The sequence below is a fragment of the Haemaphysalis longicornis genome, unplaced genomic scaffold (assembly GCF_048455015.1).
Source record: "Haemaphysalis longicornis isolate Haplotype H1 unplaced genomic scaffold, Haemaphysalis longicornis Haplotype H1 scaffold_2, whole genome shotgun sequence".
Classification (NCBI taxonomy): Eukaryota; Metazoa; Arthropoda; class Arachnida; order Ixodida; family Ixodidae; genus Haemaphysalis; species Haemaphysalis longicornis.
The window spans coordinates 270,005,811-270,026,944 of NW_027526295.1; the positions used below are offsets into that span (position 1 = coordinate 270,005,811).

Sequence of the window (21,134 nt, forward strand, 5' to 3'; positions counted from 1 at the left end):
CTACGTGCCTTGATGCAATGGATACCTTGTTGTCGTCGCTGACTCTCACAGACGTGGCCTTCGAACAGGGGAAGGATTCATGAATTGCTGCATTCACCCGGCATTCCTTTGTTTTGTGCCACGGTGCACCCCGGGGATTGCTTAGCGACCAGGGACGTGTATTACTCTCTCAGGCTGTTCAAGCACTTCGGACCGAATGCAAAATTGTGCGTTGCACCACGACCGCATACCATCTGCAAGCGAACGGGCTCACCAAAAGATTCCATAGCTTGCTGTTGCGGAACCAAAAATTGGCGTGCCTTATCAAATAAAATTTTGAATTGTTTCCTAAAGTCAGTCTTCAACTGGAGATTTAATTTCAGCGCCGAGAATTTTAAACTTCTTGCAGAGCTTTTACCTTGTGAGAATTGTTGAAAGGCCTCTCGTAAGCTTATTTTAAGAGAACTTTTTAACCTGATTTGTTGTCTGACAAGGCTACTGCCTGCTTCAGCGTGCTTCATTTGATGCTCTCATGAAATGTGCCTGACCATAATGCCCCCAGCAAAAAACTGCAAGTGATAGTTCATGTTACTGCTGCTGACAAAGCCGGAGTAATTATGGCAGGTACGAAATCAACACTTTTCAATTAGCCAGCCCACTCGCAAGTAGGTAGCCCTAAGATGTACTAGTGCTGGCAATGCGCTTGATTTGTGATGTTAAGTTTGTGTTAAGTTTGTATCCAGATTTCTGAATGTGGAGCAGGAAATTGATAAACAAAACACTAAACGATGAACTTTGTGTCTTTCTATGGTGTGCAAGTAACAGATTTTGTTGTCCTCACCTTTCAGATGCAGATGTGCAGAAGACGTCGTCTGTATGTTTGTCCCAGGAAGATTCCTGCCAACCGTAAGCGAAGGAATTGTTTGACGCAGTTCACTTATTTGAAGTGGCCAGTTTATTTATTTGCCGTATGCTGTGCCATCATAGTCTTACGAGATTCTGCATGTTTGCCCCTTCCACGTACTCTGAGTGAAAAACCATGTTGATGCTACTGCTTTACTTGCCATTTGAGATACTACAGTAAACCCTGAGTAAAACCAAATCACTTTGTTCCAAGTGCTATCCGCCGCAGTGGCGCAGCAGCTAATGTGGTGTGCTGCTGAGCTCAAGGACGCTATTCGATCCCGGCTGGGGGGGTTGCTTTTCAGATGGAGGGGAAAAGCGAAAACGCCTGTATGTCGAGATTTCAGCACACGTGTTAAAGATCCTCAGGTGGTCAAAATTAATGCAGAGCCTGCCACTTATGTGCACATCAAACCTCCAAAAGCCCCAAACACCTAAAAATTGAAGTTTTTTAGTATTTATTTGAAGTGCTCTTTTATTTGAGGTTGTCTGCTGCCATAATCAGCAAGCACGCAAAAATTGTAGTGACAGGGGTCTTCACTTGGGGCATAGCAGAATTCCAAAACATGTTGAGCAGTACCTTTACTATTGTTGGCTGGCGTTTTTACAATGTACCCTTTTCCTGGAGCTTAGACTTTGGAGACCCTCAGATGTATGCAAGTTTCCTCGAATGTAAACTGACATTTTGATGTTGTTACTGTGTCATTACTATCCTACGCCAACCTTTATTGGAATTTTGTAATACTTACGGTTTTCCACTGCCCAGGGGCTCGTCGGCTGAAGCGGTGGCCCTGAATCTGCTGAGGCGCTTCTCTGAGAAGCAGCTGCCCAAGGCTTCGGACCTCCAGTGGCTGGTCTCTGAGCAGGACGCTGAACAATCGGTACGCACATTATTCTCTCCAACTCTCTGGCTTTCTGACTCTGTGGGCACCTTGGGGAAGCCGTGGTAGAAACTTTGGATCTGAATCTGTTGTCAACATGCGGTGTGCCGGTTTTACGAGAAGAAAGGAAATCTTTGAAATGTGTTTCTCCCGGGATGATGTTTCAGAGTGCTTCTGCCGATGCTTTATATTTACAAACAGTAGATAAGATTTACCCACATGGCTTTAATATTTGTACTAAATAGTGATCGTGTTCATAGAATAGGATGTGGTGTAGGATGTTTTAGCACTTGTTTTGTATAGCTTGTTTTACCGGCACGAACTTCGAACTTGCCAGTTATGGAAATTCGGTGTAAGTGGTTTAAAAAGTACAATTTTGCAAACGCTCAAAAATTTTTTGTTAGACTGTTTCCCTAATTATGCTTTTGCACAGCTCATAGTTGTTTCACTGCATTTTTTGAACTTGTATTTATTATTGATACAGCGTAGCTGATACATACAGTAATCTCTCACTATGACAAAATCACTGGGACAGGAAAAAAATCTGATACAAGCGGTAATTTGATAAAAACTGTGGACTGAGACTTATTAAAACAGTTACAGTACCCTTGGAAGTTCACAGAAATAGATTGTGGAACGCTTAGAACAAATATATAATGTTGAAAAAACAAACCTTGCTGATAAGCCGCAGGTATTTTTTGAGGTGCAAAAAAGGAAGCTAAGCTCTTTATGCATTTCTTGCGGGGCATTAAAAGTGCCTCTTCCAACAGCCTGAAGCACTGCATGGTGAAAGGCAGTGCTTTTCATTGATGATTGCTTTGTGAGTTAAGCTTCCTTGAAGGCCTGCTGTGGGTAATATGGTGTACTTCTGGCTGATCATCTTTGAAGGTACGGGTGTCCGGCCGTCGATATGTTTGGAATTATCCATTTCGAAATGAGCGTACTTTGATTGGGGCCATGTGAAACCAATTAAAGTGATAAAAAAACAATTTTGTTAAAATGAGAGATTAGTGTAGCCAAAAAAATTTCATTTTATTTCACTCCATTCCAACCTGCCCAGCTGTCTGATATTAAGGGGGCACATGGGTCTTTGATCAAAAACTTTATTTTTGCAGTTATGATGATGAAAATTGGGGGGCACATGTAGTTTCTCATTCTGATTGTAGATATCAAATTTGTTCTTGAGTAAAATGATTATATTCAAATTTATTTGGATTTTTTAATTAAATTTTTTAGAGCCTTTGTAAAAAAACTACTGGAGGGATGCAGCTAAACAGGGAACCCAGTGAACTGTGCACTAATCAAAGAGTGCAATAAGACTAACATTATCGTTCTATCTGGTCTTTATTTGAAAAATTGATAAAAATTTGAGGACATATGTAGTTTTTCATTCTGATTGTAGATATAAAATTTGTTTTTGTGTAGAACGAATACATTCAAATTTATTCGGACTTCTATGTTTGATTTCTTGACAGCGTTTGTAGAAAAACTGCTAAGGTGATGTAGCTGTACCAGTGAACTGTGCACAAATCAAGGAGTGCAATAAGACATACAGTATCATTTTATCTGGTCTGTAGCAGAAGTTACAACCATTTGAAGTTTGGACTTAGAAGGCAAAACCGTTTTTTCTGGTTCCCACCTTCCAAGCTTAAACTTCGAATGGTTGTAGCTTCTGCTACAGACCAGATAAAATGATACTGTGTGTTATTGCACTCCTTGATTTGTGCACAGTTCACTGGTACAGCTGCATCACCTTAGCAGTTTTTCTACAAACGCTGTCAAGAAATCAAATATAGAAGTCCGAATAAATTTGAATGTAGTCGTTTTGAACAAAAACAAATTTTATATCTACAATCAGAATGAAAAACTACATTTGTCCTCCAATTTTTATCATCGCAACTGTAAAAATAGTTTTTGATTTAAGACCCATGTTGCCCCCTTAAGGGCACAGGGTAAGGTGAAATTTTGAAAAAAATGACTTTTTGTTTTTCTTCGCAATTAAGGAAGTTCAATTCCTTGTGCACATTTTCCATATTCACACTTGCCTTAAAAAGTCTTATTTCTCGCTAAAAAGCAGTTTTCCCGTAAGCAAGTAGTAAGTGCCCACATCCTCTTAAGAATGTTCTCAGGGTGTATTGTCATTTTTTTCCATCAAAAAACTTCCAGTTTCAGATCAAAATGCTTTTCTGGAACCAGCTGTATTAAGAAATTGCTTAGCAACCATTGCATAGCTGATTTTTCAGCGAGGGCAATCCAAAGACCCTGTTGCACGTTTTTTCCACATTTGCCCTTCGAAGCTGCGCACAAAAAACATATTTTTTGGGCTTCACACTCTAATGATTGCAACATTGGATGCTGTTCTTTCATTAAATGATGAAGCAACGCATGAGCCAGCATTTTGAAATCATTCAGACCAAACCCTGGGCACAACACCACCATCAAGTGGCTTAAAGAGGTTGACCACAAGCAAAACACTGTGTGAACAGATCTGTACGAGGGTGCATAAAATAGTCAAGGAAGGACAAATGACTGGGTGAAAAGCAAAAAACTGACTTTGACAGTGATTATGAAGCTGGTGCTTTTTAAATAAATGGCTCCATTGGTGTTTTTGGCAAAAAAGTATTGTTTTTCACCTCTTTTTTTACTTTAAACTCAATTATCTCAAAACAATCTTTTTTCTTACATAGGTACCATTATTTCCTATATCTTCCAAGACAACGAGCTGATTTTTTCCCCCTGTTATCTACATAACTTGTCACACCTGCTGTACTAGAATTGAAAATATGCACGTAAGAGTTTTTTTGGTACACAACTTTTAATACTAAAATAATGCCAAAATTTAGGTACTAACGGACAAAAAATTATAAAAAACTGAATTTTTTAAGAATGTTCATAATTCTAGTACAGTTAAAAGAGCACAAAATTTGAAAGAAAATGATATATACGTTAAGCAGATACCTTTATTAGATGCCGAGAAAAATGTACCTCAAAATGGCAAAAAATGCATGGAAAGTATAGGGCTTACCCTGTGCCCTTAAGATAGGCTCTATCAGCGGACACACCCAGGTGTCTGTACTTCGCCTACTACCTTCCTGCCGACTTATCTAACTGAAATAGTATTGCATATTTGAAGCTTGCTCGCACGGCTGTATGAACTAGTTGCCCTATGATACTCGCCTTGACACGGAGGGTGCTTTGCAGCTGTTGCCTCTGCCAGATGCATGGCCTGTTTCGCCAGATGAGGTGGAGGAGGAGTACTACAGCGCGCACAAAGTGAGCACCACACTTTTTCACCTTGCTGTCATGCTGCGATCTTAGTCCGTCCTTTTTAATCTCAGTTTTACTTGCTGCTTTCATTTTGTGACAAGTTCGTTTGTGGAACTTGATCAGGACTAAGACATAAAGCACTATCTAACCACTGTTCAGTGAGACAAAGATGTTTCATCAGAAAGTGGTTTGAAAGCTGATCTGGGTGTGACAGAGTGGCTTTGTCTTTGCTAGGCGTGTTGCATGCGAGGCTATTGCACTAACATGAAAGATTGCTCGTGAGGCATTCCTGCTTTTTCTTCCAGCACTCGCAAAGTTTGTAAACCAGCTGTCAACGTATGCGACATGTGCTGAATTGGAGAAAAACAGAAAGCAATATTTGTTGATGTCGATCGAATAATTAAGCAAGGGCAAGTTTAGGCTTGCAGTTATGACAGTGGGGGGGGGGGAAAGTGTTTCCGGCATTAGTTTAAACTCACAGAGACTGCAATGATAGGTGCGAAAAGTTGGAAACAAGTACCTAGGTACTTTCCCACCATTTTTCTTGCTTGTCTAGCTCGACCACTTAAAAATGTGGGATATTTCCACTTAACATGGCACTTAAACATGGCACTTTTCAGATGCGTCTCCGAGGAAACTCAGAGTGGGCTCCGCCAAGGGAGCAGATCATCTTCAGCATGCAGCCGGAACTGAAGTGAGTGGCCACAAGTCATCCTGCAATGTTTCCAGGGTGCTCTGGCTTTGCGTAAACATTCTTTCACATTGGAGCCATGCATGCACTCATGGAGCCATGGCATTGGAGCCATGTTGCACTCAACATTGTGGAAATCTTCTGTTAAAATAGACAACATAATTTGTTGCTTTACTCAAAAGATAGGGCAGCTCATACCCCCCCTCCAGTTTTGTTTGTAGTACATAGTCAATGTTTCAAATTACTTATCTGCTCTATCATAATATGGTATACTAAGAGCTCCACAATGTACTTGGCAAAGCAGTCGTTATGGCCAATTGGTACACGTGGGGACCATAATGCTCACCGTATAATAACATTAATTTACTGTAATTTGTTTATGGCTTTATGGCTGAGAGTTAACATTAATCTGAATTCCAACCGCAGTGAGTTTGAACTGCAGCTCCACAATGCTAATTAATTTGCAGTTTTATTTTGCCAGCATGATCTAATCATCCAATGTCACAAGTTCAGTGCAAAAAAGTACAGTAATCCCTCGTTATAATGAAATCGGTTTCCTCAAAATGTCGCTTTCTTCAAGTTTCTTCTGGTCCCAACCGCATGCATTTTAGGACGCATTACTTGAAGTGCGCAAAGAGCTTGATTCACTTAGAGTGAAGTGGCGAGCGTAGGCCTCGCCGAGCTGTGGTGACCAAACGGCGAGTCAGGCTGTCAACATGGCGGGTCAACGCAAGCTGGTGCTTCTGCGGCGATTTTCTCGAGCCGGTCACGCTCAGCTTGCGCCATTCAACTTTAGACAAACGGTTCAAATGCGTTGTAGGGTCATTGAATTTTGTTCCTAGACATTGGTCAATGAAGTGGAAGCGACGGCGCATGAACATGGGCTATGAAATCGTAGAATTAGTAGTGTCGATGTCAACGAGACCCCGAAAAACTCTTGTTTTGCAAACTTCACGGCTGTACACCTTGGGAAAAAATTGCGCAGTGACCATGCAAAGCCCCTTGTGCAAAACCGGCAAATTTATATGATTGCGCTGCTTACCCACTATGACCAGTTAAACATTTTTTGAGCTCAACAAACACAACCTCTGATTCGAGCCAAGGCATTTACGGCGCTTTCTACCGCGAAACTCTCTTCGCGCGGTAGCACCTGCACATGCTGTGAAATAAAGTTATATGAATGAACAGCAACAACAGCCTCATGCAATGCTTGGTGGAATTGGAGCAGGGGTTGCTCGCGCCCGGAAGAACTTTAAGCAGCCAAAGCTCTTTCCTTTTCCGCCTGAATGAAGTTTTGCTTCATTGAATACATTATGTTTGGATTCCTTGCAGTAGGGGCGCAAGTAAAGCTCAATTGTTTCAGCTTTTCTCCAGTGGTCGCTTATATCGAAGTATTGCTTAAAAAGAAATTTTTCGCCGTCCCACTGACTTTGTTATAATGAGGGAGTACTGTAGTTAGTGAGTTGTCACCTCTTCCTTTGTCCTCCGTATTTTATAGCCTGATCTACTGAGGTTTGCATTAAAATTAGCGTGAGTGCTATTCCGATGAGACATTTCCAGTGGCATAGTTGTATGTTGTTTTCAGGAACCTTTTATGGTAATGCAGTCATTTTGTTACATAATCCATCAAATTTACCATGACGAATATTTGCTTATTACACTGTTCTTAATGCAGGGCTGGCGTAACTTTGTTTACTTTGTGTGTTATTTAAAATCTTGGCTTGAATATTTTTTCTGAAGCTCAGTGTGCGATGCCAAATGTCCAAATTTCCAGAAATAGTTTGTTGTGATCACTTCAGCGTACGCAACTCCCATCCATGTCACTTTGGAAATCGAGTTTCAATTCTTTATCAGATCTGTCGTGACTGCACCACAGGGAAACGTATGAGGAATATGTTAACTTCTGCATGTGATATTGCACTCTGTGTGAAACATTACCAGAGCAGGCTCCTGTTACTGCAGAATTTAACGATACTGTGATGAGAAATATTTTAATTATGAAGTGCTAATTGGGGAGGAAGCACTGAAAATAAAATGAAATTTTTGCTTTTTGCTCTGTGCAGTCAAATTGGTGGCTCCCCATTTGAGATAAATCATTAATTGCAAACAATTTATGCCTTAATTTAAAAAAAACAACTCAGGGAATTTTTTGTGTTGACATTGCTGAACATGCTGTCATTGGCAAACACAAAAGCCTTTACACGAACACGACGACCTTGTTATTCTTTTCAGGCGTAAGGATCAGCTTGCCAAGCAAAACTATCGTTGTGCTGGCTGCGGGCTTCGAGTAAACCACGGTGAGTTTGTTACATAACTGTACATCTAGCCCACAAGTCGAAATCCTGCATCAAAAAGTTGGTGGGATGCGCTCAGGTCAGGAATAGCGCTCTAGTCAGGAGTAGCACTGCATTCTAATGCAGTTGATTCCCGTTTATGCGAAGTTCATGAGGACTACAAAAAACTTGTATTAAACGTACTTTCAATTTACCACAGAAAACAAAAATTAGTTTGAATGCTCACTGTTAAAAAAAAAGTAAAGGCCATCTGCTTCTGCTTCATGTTCTGCTTGAAGAATCTTGCTGTGGAAAGTAAATTCTGCAGATTGTAGATGTGTCCGACTGCTTTTTTTAGATGCCAACATGCGATGCCAAAGATAGAAGATAACGTGCTGCTTGCGCCAGGGGCACCAGGCTTGAGTGCTAAACTTTGTCTCTTCAGGAGCTGTGAGGCTGTAGTCAACTGCGATGGTGGTGATACTACCAGTGCAGCATACAAAGTTGTTTCTGAGCTTTAAAAATATTGTAAATTTATCAAACGTTCCTGTCTCTTTGAGGCTTTACATTGAAAAATACCTTCTAAATAGCCGATATCTTAGACATTTAATTTCCGATTACTGAGAATTTTTTCCCATAAGATTGCATGCAGAGCTGACAAGACGCTTTCTTCACTTTCGATTAACCGAGAATTCTAATTAACTCTTTCCTTACGGTGCCATAGGCCATCAGACACGGAGTTCCTGCGATATTAAACGTCCTGTGAAAGCTAAAAACAACACCTTGTGGACAACTAACACCATCTGGCATATTTATTGGCAACATCTTTTTGGATGTCATTATTGTTGGTTTACATTTGGCGTGCGTAGACGGTGTTGAGGCTGGAATTTGAACCCAAGATAGTGGCGAGTTGCTTCACTTCATGGTGCTCTCTGCAAAGGTAGATAGCTGTGGCAGGTATCTCGGCAGCTGCAGCTGCTGATTTTTCTTACCGCAGCAGCAGTGATGTTTCTAGCAACGATGTGGCTTCGTCAGATTTTAGTTCTGAGGAAGACTCTCCCATTCAACAGCCCCAGACTTTGACAGGTGCTGGGCGTAAGGTTCATTTTTGACTTCGCGCTGTATTTATAAACAAAATGCACCTTTTATCTGACGACTGCAGGGTCTGAATGGCGGGCGGCGAGGATATTTTGCCAAATGCACCGCGCTGTATCGCGTTATCACCTTCAAGATAGCTTGGCGCTCATGTCAGATTAGTTCTGCAGAGCGTTGCACATAGCTTCTCAAGAGCGCAAAATTTTTTCCTCTTGTTTTTTACCACTTAAGTGATAAGGATTTTGTGTGAGAACACAAACAAATATGCTTGGATGCATATTTTAGAGAGACCGACCTACTCTTTAGTAGCTTCGCGGAGTGACACAACTGTCAGGGCCACTAGGTTGGTGGTCCTGCAAAACTGCATAACTTGGTGCACAGCATTGATTTATATGTTGAATCAAAGCTTAGGAACGTAGAAGCAACTTGTATATCTTAGAATTTATAAAAGAATTTTTAGGCTCAGTACAATCGCCTATATGTATTGTGCGTAAACTTTTTTGTACATTTTTTTTTGTTGATTTGTCCACTAAACAGCAGATAATTGTGCCTTTCACAATACTGATGTTATGTGTTTGAAAGAGCAATCTATAAGCTACAATTTCGTGCATAGCAATGCTAAATGTGTCCAGTAGCTCAAAAAAGAAAAAAGTGGAAACACTCAAAGTCGCCCATTTTTTCACCGTTACGAAAGATTGAAGTGACTTGGAATTATCGGAAGCTGACTGTATCTTGATAGGTGCGATAACTAAGCGGAAAGGAGGCGTCATCCAAAAATGTCCATGGTTGCCATTTGCTGTTGCTTCTAGGAAGGCCCTGTGCCTGAGGGTCTTATCATCATAATCATCCCCACTAAAAATGACTATTGATATTTCTAAGTCGCTTAATTGAAATTTTGAGTTATTTGAAGTGATATGCTGTTCTTGGCAATATTACATGCAATCCAGTGGAAAAGAAATTTCTCGATAATTCCGAACCAAAAACCTATTAAATTGGTTAATTAGAGGTTATTCTGAATAAAAAGCATAGAGGTGTATGTCATATCTCAATAAAATTCAGAATTCTCACGTGCTAAAACAGCGCTGTGTTCTGTACTGATGTCGGCGCCATTGCAGCTGAGGCAGTGCACAATTGATAAATCGACGGGCCAGTTGGGACTCATGCCAGCATATGCATCTCTCCTTTGAGGTCCTCAACCTCCTCTGTTGTGCACAGCGCCGTGTGAGCAGTTTGTGTGGTGGCCGCTTCAGGCTTCTGCTATCATGGCAACCGGTCTCAACTATCATGGCTACCCGTGTCGTACACTCAGCTTAGCGACGAAAGTGGAGATTCTGAATGAGTGGAGACGTGTCGCATAATAATGACAAAGGTGTTCTTGTGCCGTTTGTTAGTTCAGTTAATTTGAAGTGTCGTGTTAATGGCAGTCACCATTGTCGTCGTCGTCCTCCCTTTTTTGGCCCATGCAGCCCAGCTGAGCCGGCTGCGCTACTGCGAGTACCTGGGCAAGCTGTTCTGCCACTGCTGCCACAGCAACGCCCGTGCCGTGATCCCCGCGCGGGTGCTGCACCGCTGGGACTTCTCCCTCTACCCGGTGTCCAACTTTGCCCGCGATCTGCTCGACCGCATGACCTCCGACCCGCTGTTCAACGTCAACGACCACAACCCGAGCCTCTACCGCAGGGTCAAGGCCCTGGACAGGATGCACCAGTGCCGCGTCGCACTCCAGTACCTCGAACAGTACCTCCTCTGCTGCAGTCGGGCCACCGAGTGAGTTGGCTCAGCTTCTATAACGGCTCGGCCCTCTGATGGTTGCTGGAGGGGTTCCAAACGTCACGCTGTGTGTGTAGTGACCCCTGACCCATAAGACACGGCTCTGGGATTGCACCCACTGCGATGGCTCAGTGGCTAATGCATTGTGTTGCTGAGTCTAAGAGTGTGGGCTCAATTCCAGCCGTGGTGGCTGCTCTTCAGACGGAGGCAAAGAGTGAAAATACCCGTCTGTTAAGATTTTGGCGTGCATTAAAGGCCGACTGCATTCAAAATTTCAACCTCTTGAAAATGTTTTTTCCATATACAGTTAAACCTCGTTATAACGAGACGGGCTATAACGAAATAATGGATATAACGAGCAAATCGTAATTCCCCTTGAAAGTCCCCATAGAAACCAATGTATTTAAAACCTCGTTTTAACGAGGTAAAATTTGCCCGTTACGGGATATAACGAACAAATTTCGTTGAGAAATCAAATTTTGAGCTAATTTTTAAGCAGTGCGCAACGCGGATTTGAGACAGTGCGCGACGCGGCAACTGTATTAGCAGTTCAAAACTCCCGCCACGCGCGCGAAGCTGGATGGCGCACCATGCGGACGCTGCGCCCGCGAAGCCATTCCCACCCTCCTCTCGCTGCGCACGGCATGCAGACAATGGGGCCCTTCGATTTACAGTCTTGGACTCACCGCGGGCTCCCCGAGAAGCAGTCCGACGTTCGATTTTCACATGCATCCCTATGGCTTCGGGTGGCTTCGGGGAATCCTCGGACTACCCGCGGACTATCCGCGGTGAGTCCGAGAAGAGCCCCAATGCGTCGCCTTCCTCTCCCCCCCCCCTGCCCCCTCCTCCTCTGTTCGTATCGCCGACGTCGCTGCGTAGTTGCGTGTGCGTGGGTTTTGGCAGTCTTCAGCCTTATCTTTTATCGTACTGCTCGCGTGATTCCAACAACGCGAGTGCGACAGGCGGGAAGCGAAAGCTAAAGGCTATCACGCTTGAACAGAAGACGGCTATGATAAAAGCCGTCGCATCGGGCGCGAAGGAAGGTAAGGTGCACTCCGTGGTAAGGTGGCAAGAGACTTTGACGTGTGGACGAGTACGCTGTCCACCACCGTGAGCAACCGAGAGTCCATCGTCAGCGCTGTTGCACGTGGCGTGAAAGGAAGCACTAAGGACGGCGTCGGAGGCACTAGATGCGGTGGACGTGGTGCGCCGCTCCTTCGGCGCGCACGAGGGCGGCGAAGATGGCGTGAACATAGCGGCCGCAGCTGAGCGAGCCATCGCTCGCATCAGGAAGGTGCATCAACGTCCAATTACGGACTTCTTCGAGCCAAGTCTGTTTGAAATACGAGTTTTGAACTGCAATAAAGTAGGTTCGTGACTTTTCCTTTTTACCTCCGGAATGTGTTTATTTTGCTGACTACCGCCGTGCGGCAAGATGCTATTTCGCCCGCTTTTTGTTTTAGGTAACTACAATGCAAATATTTGCAGTAAATGTCGGCTATGGCTATAACGAAATATTGGCTATAACGAGCAAATCGCGGCGCCCCTTCAATTTCGTTATAACGAGGTTTAACTGTAGTCTGCCTAAAATGACTGCAATAATATTAAATATGACAGCTGAAATGCGTGTATCCATGGGGCAGATGACCATAAAAAAATGGGAGATCTTGAAACTGAAATTGAGAGGAGCGCTGCCATTATGGCCAGGTTGAAGTGACGTTCCAGCTGGCGAGTGGGCGGGTGCACATGGCCGGCCAGCCAAAGCAAACCTGCGCGCAACGCTTCTCCCTCACTGCAGCCCTAGGAGGAGTGTGCCCAGTGCAGCTCGACCAGTTCTCCTGGCTGGTTGTAGGAAAAAACGTAAGGCTGGCCGGAATGTCACTTCCGCTTCATGGCCGTTTGCACGATCTGCCAGCAGGTCCAATGTCAGCTGCGACAGAGCTATTTTAAACGTTTGTAACTAATTAGCACATTTCACGCGACTAACAGTCATGTCCCAGTTGGTTTGGTTGTACGTAGTACGTCCTGTACATTCAAAGAAAATTTGGTCGAGGTGAAATTTGAGTGCAGTTGGGCTTTAATTAAAGGTGGTCAAAATAATTGTGTAGCCCTCCACTTAAGCATGCCTGATAGCCCAAGTGTAGCTTTAGCATTAAACCTAAGAAATTTTGTACTCTACGGTTGTAGTTGTTCCTTCCCGCTCTTGTTTTTACACCTGTGCTTGTGGGTATTTGTACCTTAGCATTTGTGTTGAAATTTGGGTCTAGTCATTGTAGATCGGTTGGTGTTCCTTCTCTTCATGCATACACAATCTGCCATTTATTTGACATTCAAAAGATGCTGCTGTGCTTGCCACCAGCATGGCATTCCAAATCAGTTATCGAAGAATTGCAATGAATTGTGTAGATAAGATGGGTGGAATTGCCTACAGAGCTGAAGCAGAAAAAGATCAACAGCAGGTAACAGCGTCACTGAACGAGTGAATGCCCAACGACAAAGACATACACCATTAGTTGCTGATCAGTGAGCATTTATATGCAGTAAAAGCTCGTTAATTTGAACTTCAATAATTCGAACATGGATAATTTGAACTACACACTTGTGCCTGACAGACGGCCGGAGAAATGCACTTGCTTCTTACACACAAGGGTGCGTTGTCTCCAAAACAGAGAGAGAAAGTGAGGTCGGCTGAAACCAATTGGAAACAACCATGGTGCACGTTTTGAAAGACAAGTTCTTTGAAGACTACGTCAGCGTGGATGTGAGTGCAGCGGTGTGTAGTGTGCTGACAGATGAACACATCGTTTTTCAGGCCAGACACGCAGAGCCCCCAACTATCAGTGATGACGAGGGGGTGGAAGACGAAGCACTAGTGCGGCCATCTGCTTGGACATCACGGCCAAATGGAATGTCGTTAGTCTCTTTATGAGCTTTGAAGAAGGCGAGGAGGAGGGGGGCTATCTGCTACATTTGCCCATTAGAGCAAAAAGTGCTGGCTGTTGCTTCTAGGCACAAAAGGCAGACTGCAATCACGGACCTTTTTTAAGCTTCAAGGTGTTGACAAGCCCTACTGCCTCCCAATTGCAGTGTACTGTTGCTATTCCAGACTTCCATTAGTTTGAGGTTTCATAAAATTGAACTGAGATGGCTTCCCATTATGGTTGGAATTAAACAGCTTTTGCTGTACATCCCGCAAACGGCCAAGTATGCACATTAAGAGGATGCCCCTCCCTGCCTCTTGATGTTGCTGTGCAGGGCCCTGGGGTGGCTTCAGGCGCTGCCCGCGTACCTGCTGAAGGACCCGCACCTGTACTCGCTGGAAGACCTGGAGCAGGCCCGGCAGGGCAGCGGGAGCAGCTTGCTGTGCCGGCTGCGGAGCCTGCAGCAGGACTGCGAGCAGCACTGCCTTAGCTGCCCCATCTGCACGGGCCGGGGCTTCATCTGCGAGATCTGCAGGGACGCCCGGCAGCTGCTCTTCCCCTTCCAACTGGCCCTGGCGGCACAGTGCGAGCGTGAGTGGCCGGCCCTCCAGCCTCTATCCACTGCCCCCCTTCTTCTCCCTGAGCTGTGGGAGAACTTGAAACAGCACGGTTGTCACACGACCTCCTGGAATGAGGGACCACTCCCACATCACTAGGCTCAAATATTAGTTTTTCACCACCGCCACTACCACTGATGTTTTTTTGTCTATGCCAGTCGTTTTTCCGAAACAGGTGAGAAACGGAAACACACCTGTGTGATAGGATTTCGGTGCTCGATAGAGACCCCCAGGCAGTCTAAATTAATCTGCAGCTCTTAACTTTAGCATGTCTCGTGGCCCCAGATGTAGCTTTAGCACAATTGAGCTGTTTTAGCAACCATGAGTGCACATAGGGGTGTCCTCACCTCTCCACGGCAGATGCTTTCCGTGGAAGTTGGTAGAAGCAGCTGAGGTTATTCTTTTTTGCAGAGGAGGTGCAGCGAAGCAGGTGGTTGCTGTAGGAATTCTAGATTTGCCGCCCATATTGTAGCTACGTGTTACACTGCACCCTGCATGCTTGCAATACAGTCAAACCCGGTTATATTGATCTCACAAGAAAACACCTATCAGTTCGATATAGGGAATAATTCGATATAAGTAAGCTAAGGAATTGGACATCATAAAAGCAAAAAGCTCATGCCATTTGTAAAAACAGTTTATTAATGAAACTGCCTGAATTTCGCGCGAAATAGTCCCGTATCTTCTGCTTCAATAACCTCGCCGCCTGAGATAGTACACACTTCTCCACACTGTGTAAAGAGTTGGAGCAGCTGAGGCTGCAACCTTTCGCATTTACGAAAAAGTGCCGGACTAGTGCGAGTGCACGAATCACTTCGGAGGTTGTGGGAAAAGTATCGTTGTTGCTTTCCTCGTTGCGCCCACCTTCACTCGCGCTCGGTATGATGTCGGCAATATAGTCTTCCAAACTCTCCCATGGTTGTGACACCATCATCCACGCTCATAAACTTGCCGATCGTTGATCAGGCAATGGCGTCCGGAAATTCCGACAGCTTACTTCACACTTCAGCAACGCCGATGGTGGCTTCGTTGCGCTCCTTATGATTTTCAGCCATCAGTGGCATGCACAAGCCGCAAGATTTGAAGCAATTTCGGGCGGTTTATTTATTAACATCTGCCCGGAACCTACTTCAACAAGGTGTTCTCGGGAATCTCGGGCCTGACGGGGAACGTCCAACTTCTCGCCAAGGTTGACATGATTTGCGAGTGCCAGCGTCACGGCAAATGTCATATTTGGCCACTTCGCACTAACTGGAGCCACTAAATAAGCCTTTATTTAGTGACACTAGCGCTAACCACCACAGCTGCACTTCCGAACAAGCCCACAAAGCATGAACGTCGCAAACACAACGAACAAAAAGAAAAAAAGACATGGCGGGCAGGTTGGGATCGTTTTTTGCAAGGGGGTTGTCGACGGTTCGCCCTACACGGCGCAATAGCAAAGCAACACCCTCTGGGCAAAGTCACGATAGGGAGAGTGAGGTGGGGGAGGGGAAAAAGCCGCCCGCTGCCCATGAGCGGCCAGGCTAAACCACTTTGAGGGGTGCTCCGGTGGAATTTCTCCTCCGCCCCAATGGAAAGCCAACTTTGGGGGGCACTTCTGTGGCACTTGGCATTCGATATATTGGTTGTCACTGGTATTTTTGTTCAGTATAAGTGTAGTTTTTGCTATACATTCTCATTGTAAATGTACTGTGTCCAGAAATGGTTCGATGTAAGGGACAATTTGATGTGAACGGGTTCTATATAGTCATGTCCGACTGTACTAATAGAAGGCGCTGTGCGTAGTGTGGCAACTGCATTGGATGTTGATTTCATGATGCACCAGACCTTGCCATGTCAAAAGGCTCAACATTACACAGATTGAGACAAGGCAGGTGGAAAGTAAGAAAACACTACACAAATATAAAGAAATGTGAAGCGGGATGGTGCGTGCCCAATCTGATTACAGAAAGGTTCCAGAGCCATTACTTTGTGCCTCCTCCCACTCAGAGTTTTCAGTTGTCCTTTTGAACCTCTCGTGCAGGGTGTATGGCGTGCTTTCATCGCTCCTGCTTCGTGCCTGGTGCCTGCCCGAAATGCAGGCGCCTAGAGATGAGGTGAGGATGGCTCTTACCTGCATTTTCCTGATTGTATACAAAGGGCGTGTTCATTTGAGAGGGTAGCATGAACCTGAAATTTCGGTGGCCGAAGTAAAAAAGTGCACTTATTGCGCAAGTACATTGTGCTCGTGTCTATGGAAAGTCTAGCATTGTGCGTGTAGGAACATTGTAGCCCATCCCACACCTGCACATGCATCCAGTTCTTAACTTGTTCACTGTGACCTGAAGTGTTTCAACTGAAACAGTAATCGTTAGCCTTTGTTTTCTTTTCCCACAGGAGGCAGAGCATGCTGGAGGCAGATGGACCATCAACATGAGAGCATGCCTGGCATTCTGGTTCATACTCGACACGTTTTTAGCTTTACAACGTGCGCACAGGAAGGGAGGCTGTGTGTGAAAGCTGCTGTGGAGCCTGGCCACAATCTCTAATTATCCTCTGCCATTTACGTCTTCTTTGCTGCGCCAGGGACAGTTACAAGAGATCCGTAGCGTATATACGTGTGGTGGCTGACATGTCCAGGCAGGACTTTGGTGTTCCCGCAGGCTCAGTCGAATGTATTCCACTTAGTTTTACAAGTCACCCGCTAAATCTGCACCACATCACTCACATTTCACCCCCTGTTCAGTTACCAGGGGATATTGTGAAACAAATAAGCGATCAACAAGTCCAAGTCCTCCCATCTAGGTCTTTTGTGGTACTCTGGTATGATGCTAATCTTATGAATGTGAAAGTTGTGTGCACGTCAATAATTGCGCACAGCTGCTCACCGGTGCCTTTACAAACTAGTCGCTGAGCGCTGGTTCGCTCACACTTGCACGCATGTTGCCATGAACACAAGTTTAGCTGCTGCCAGCTACTTTGCTTGTCATAATAACCTTGGGCGGTTGTCCATCGTTGCTGCATCAGTCACCACAGCAGGCTGTGTAAACGATGTTCTCCCATATGAGATTAACGTAGCCAGCCATGCAAGTGGATAATTTTGACGTGTACAAAAAAATCTCGATGAGCTGACATGGTATGTTTATTCAATAATTGGAGTTCTTGCCTTGCCCCTTTCCTCTTTTCCACATAATGGGATTTTGAGCAGTGTTACACTGGTACTGCACTGGTGTTACACTGTGGTTACACTGGCTGTGTACGCAAGGCCTACGAGTTAAAATTTGACGAGCAGCTTACATGTTGCTCTGTACCGAAGAAAGTGCACTTTTGACGTAATGCTTGACGTTGTTAGTTTATGCATGCTGATGTGACCAAAGCTCGCCTGCTAGTAGTTGAAACCCCTGGTCACTGAAAGGTTTCGAGGTTTGTTTTTTGTCGTGTTTTTGTTGTTGGTAATATATTTGTGATCAGTGAGGCAGCGCTGTGCTGCTGCATGCATTGTACAAATTGTACTCGACGACATGCACAATTCTGAAAGCTGTATGTGTGATATGGGGAATGGAGATTAGTGTGCAAGCCAGTCTGAGACGGTACTCCTTGCGCACCCCTTACTGGCATCTTGAATGGATGTTTGTTGTAATATTATACAAGAGCCATATTTTTACATGTTGCATGATGATTAAAAAGTCTAGGCGAACAATAAAGATTCACTACCACGGGAATTCTGCAGTCATGTGCCATCAGTGAGTTGGCAATTCATATGTTTGAATTGAAGTTCAAAACGATCTAGTTTTGAAGTGTACAGCTCATGTCCGAAATTTTTTCCCCAGCCAAGTCAACAAAAATTTTTCACATGAAAGTGCACTCGGAAGCACAATTTTTCTTTCCAGCATTCTTCTGAAAATAATTTGGTGGTGTTGGACTTGTAATTCCACAGGGCGGCACCTAACAGATTAACAGCGTGTATAGGAGCTCCATTTACTGAAATGTTGGAAGGAAAGCAATATAGCTGACACATTTGTAATGTGGTCTAATTTTTTTGTAGGTATTTGCTTGCATATAGGTAAACAATAATGTTCCTTTGCAGCAAATATGTTTAAAGGAGCCATGAAGCCAAAATAAAAGTTCATGTTGTTCAAAAGATTTCATGTTTTATAGTGCTCCAGTGCTTGTCCGAATGCAAACGATGCTTTATTCACTGAGAAAGTAATTATTTTAAAGTTAAAATTCTGATTTTCCCACTAAATCGTGCATTTTTCTGGTCTGCAATGACATCACGGGAACCGACCACTCTGTAGCCGATTGAGTAGCCTTGTTTACCGTTAGTTAACCTAGATGGCACCACCATACCGTGGCAAGCCGTTTTCTGCCTTTGGTTTTTTTTTTTTTTTTTGACCGTATTTATACCTGGCTTGTTTTTGTTCAGGGAGAAAATAATCGTTTCGTGAAACATCATGCTCGCTCTACAAATATGGTCCCGTGAGACACCGTTGCTTGTGTCAATCGGCAAGTGTCGTCTGAGACAACCCCAAAGCCCCGCAGTCCTGTGCAGCTAAACCAAGCATAGTGCGCGCAGTACCAACAGCAGTACGCATCGCTACTTCTATTTTTACGTGTGCTTTCGTAACTTCCTCTGTTTGTCCCACCATTCTTGCGGCTTTAAAAAACTCCCCCCACCTCCCCGAAGGGGATCGTGCGGAAATGCGAATGCATTGGGTGCACCGATGAGTGCGCTGCGGCAAGCAGTCACGGAGAGAGGTGCGCACTCCACTGCATTTATATATATTTTTCCGAGTGCAGCGAGCGGAGAGGAGAGAGAGACCCGCGCAACACGCCCGCCCCGCGCGCGAGCTCTCTCTCCGCCGAGCTCCGCGATGCGAGCGCCCTCACACGCCCGAGCGCGCTCCTCCTCTCCACTCACTCCGCTACCCTGCCCGAGCTCCGCGATGCGAGCGCCCTCACATGCCCGCGCGCGCTCCTCCTCTCCCCTTGCCCTCCGCTACTCCCGCCCGAGCTACCACCTGCTCCGGTTGCTAGGCGCGCCACAGCTGTCGCTAGGGCGAGGAGGAGTGCGGAGAGATAACACCTGCGGGCGCACGCCGGCCAACGGACGCACGACAACCCCCGACTAAGAAATGCAATCGCATTTAAAAGAATGTGCACTAAATTTAAGCGCAAATAGCTCGTTCGGCAGGCTTTCGAGCTCTGCCTAATTTGCGTCTGCCTTTGCCGCCCTCCGTCAATCGCGGAGCTGGCTGGTATGACATCAAAGGTTCTGTTGCGGGAAATGAGCTAGTGGGTCGCATGGACATTCCCTTTTTTCCTAATTATGTAGCTTATTTGAGCGAATTTTATGTTAAAAGTGGTGTCAGTATGATTCTAACAAGGCAATCTTTAGAATGAACCAAACTTGTGTTTTCTCTTCATGGCTCCTTTAAGGGGGGAAGGCTCTTGCAACGATTGCTTTTAATTTTGAAGTAAACTCTTTGAAACTTATCAGCCTTTTTTGCTTTTAACCCCACTGATTTCAAATATGCCATTTTTTGGGTCAGTCAATTAGTTCCCCAGATAATTAGAGGTAATTAGCCATTTTTGGAGGAACAGTACACAAAACTGATCGTCATAAAACTAATCTTCATATTTTGCAATACCACGAACACTGGTGAGTGCAGTAAGCGAATCAGTTTTTTTGATGCACCACTTTGAATTAATTTTACAACTCATTGAATATTGGTGTTTGAAATGAGCATTCGAAATTGTTCCTTGCCACTGGTGCCACCGAAGTTCAATAATCTGTAAAATTAGTTCCAAGCGGTGCAACAAAAAACTGATTCTCTTATTGCACTCATCAGCGTTCACTAATTACCTTTAATTATCTGGGGAACTAAATTACTGACCCCAAAAATAATGGCCTATTTGAAATCAGTGGGGAAAAGGCAGCAAGACTGACAAGTTTCAGAGTTTACTCAAAAATTAAAGGAAGCTGTTTTTAAGAGCAGTGTCCCCCCTAACCCAGAGGGTTACTAATCATTCAACCAGCCTTGTGACGTCACCGGGCTAGTGGCGGTCTTTTCTTTTAAGCCATACATATGTACACTGAGGTCCTAGACTTTCATTGCATTTGAAAAAACCACACCCACACAAGCACCACACAGTGCGACCACGGATAAGACTTCTTCTTCATTGTTCCCAGCTGCACCAGAAAAAACATGCAAAGGTAACTGTGATATTGGTTGTCAATAAACTGGGTACAAGCACCTAGGCAGCCTTGTATCCTCCTGAACTCTGCACTTGATGCAGCACCGATAAAGGACTGAAAGCTTTAGGTGGGAAGCTTGCACCTACCTTTCGAACGTAGTTTCTAGAATAACTGGAATTTCATTTGAAATGAACGAGAGAGGTGTGCATGGTTTTGTCAAAACGTTTCGTGACTCAGGTGCCACAGATGCCACAAAATATTTGCACATTCCTCTCCCATATATTCTAATTAACCCTTTGAGGGTCAGATTATTTTGCAAAAAACTTTCCCAGATGGTCAAACTACTTTATTGCGAATTTTTATGTGCAAAATGTGTCAAGTCGAGAATAAATTGTAAAAAAAAAATTAGGAACATTATACAAAGAGACTGGCAATACCTCGTGAGCGTTGGTAATAAACAAGCTTAAAAGCAGCACCAATATTGATATAAACAAACTTTCGCCGCACCTGCAAGAGAGTGCTGATACAGATAAGTTTCGCACGCCTCCATTGCGAT

General features: G+C 44.5%; 1 protein-coding gene across 1 annotated transcript in view; it reads left to right on the top strand.

Moving 5' to 3' along the window:
- Window positions 1–18,101, top strand: part of Rubicon (run domain Beclin-1-interacting and cysteine-rich domain-containing protein rubicon) — a 30,086-nt gene extending 11,985 nt beyond the window's left edge. Inside the window, exons 8-16 of the mRNA XM_077700642.1 lie at window positions 828–885; window positions 1,649–1,763; window positions 4,965–5,036; window positions 5,651–5,724; window positions 7,954–8,018; window positions 10,556–10,856; window positions 14,115–14,371; window positions 16,424–16,496; window positions 16,777–18,101. Of these exons, the coding sequence (XP_077556768.1) occupies window positions 828–885; window positions 1,649–1,763; window positions 4,965–5,036; window positions 5,651–5,724; window positions 7,954–8,018; window positions 10,556–10,856; window positions 14,115–14,371; window positions 16,424–16,496; window positions 16,777–16,816 (1,055 nt within the window). The 3' untranslated portion in view covers window positions 16,817–18,101. The remainder of the gene's footprint in view (window positions 1–827; window positions 886–1,648; window positions 1,764–4,964; window positions 5,037–5,650; window positions 5,725–7,953; window positions 8,019–10,555; window positions 10,857–14,114; window positions 14,372–16,423; window positions 16,497–16,776) is intronic.
- The last annotated feature ends 3,033 nt before the right edge of the window (window positions 18,102–21,134 follow it).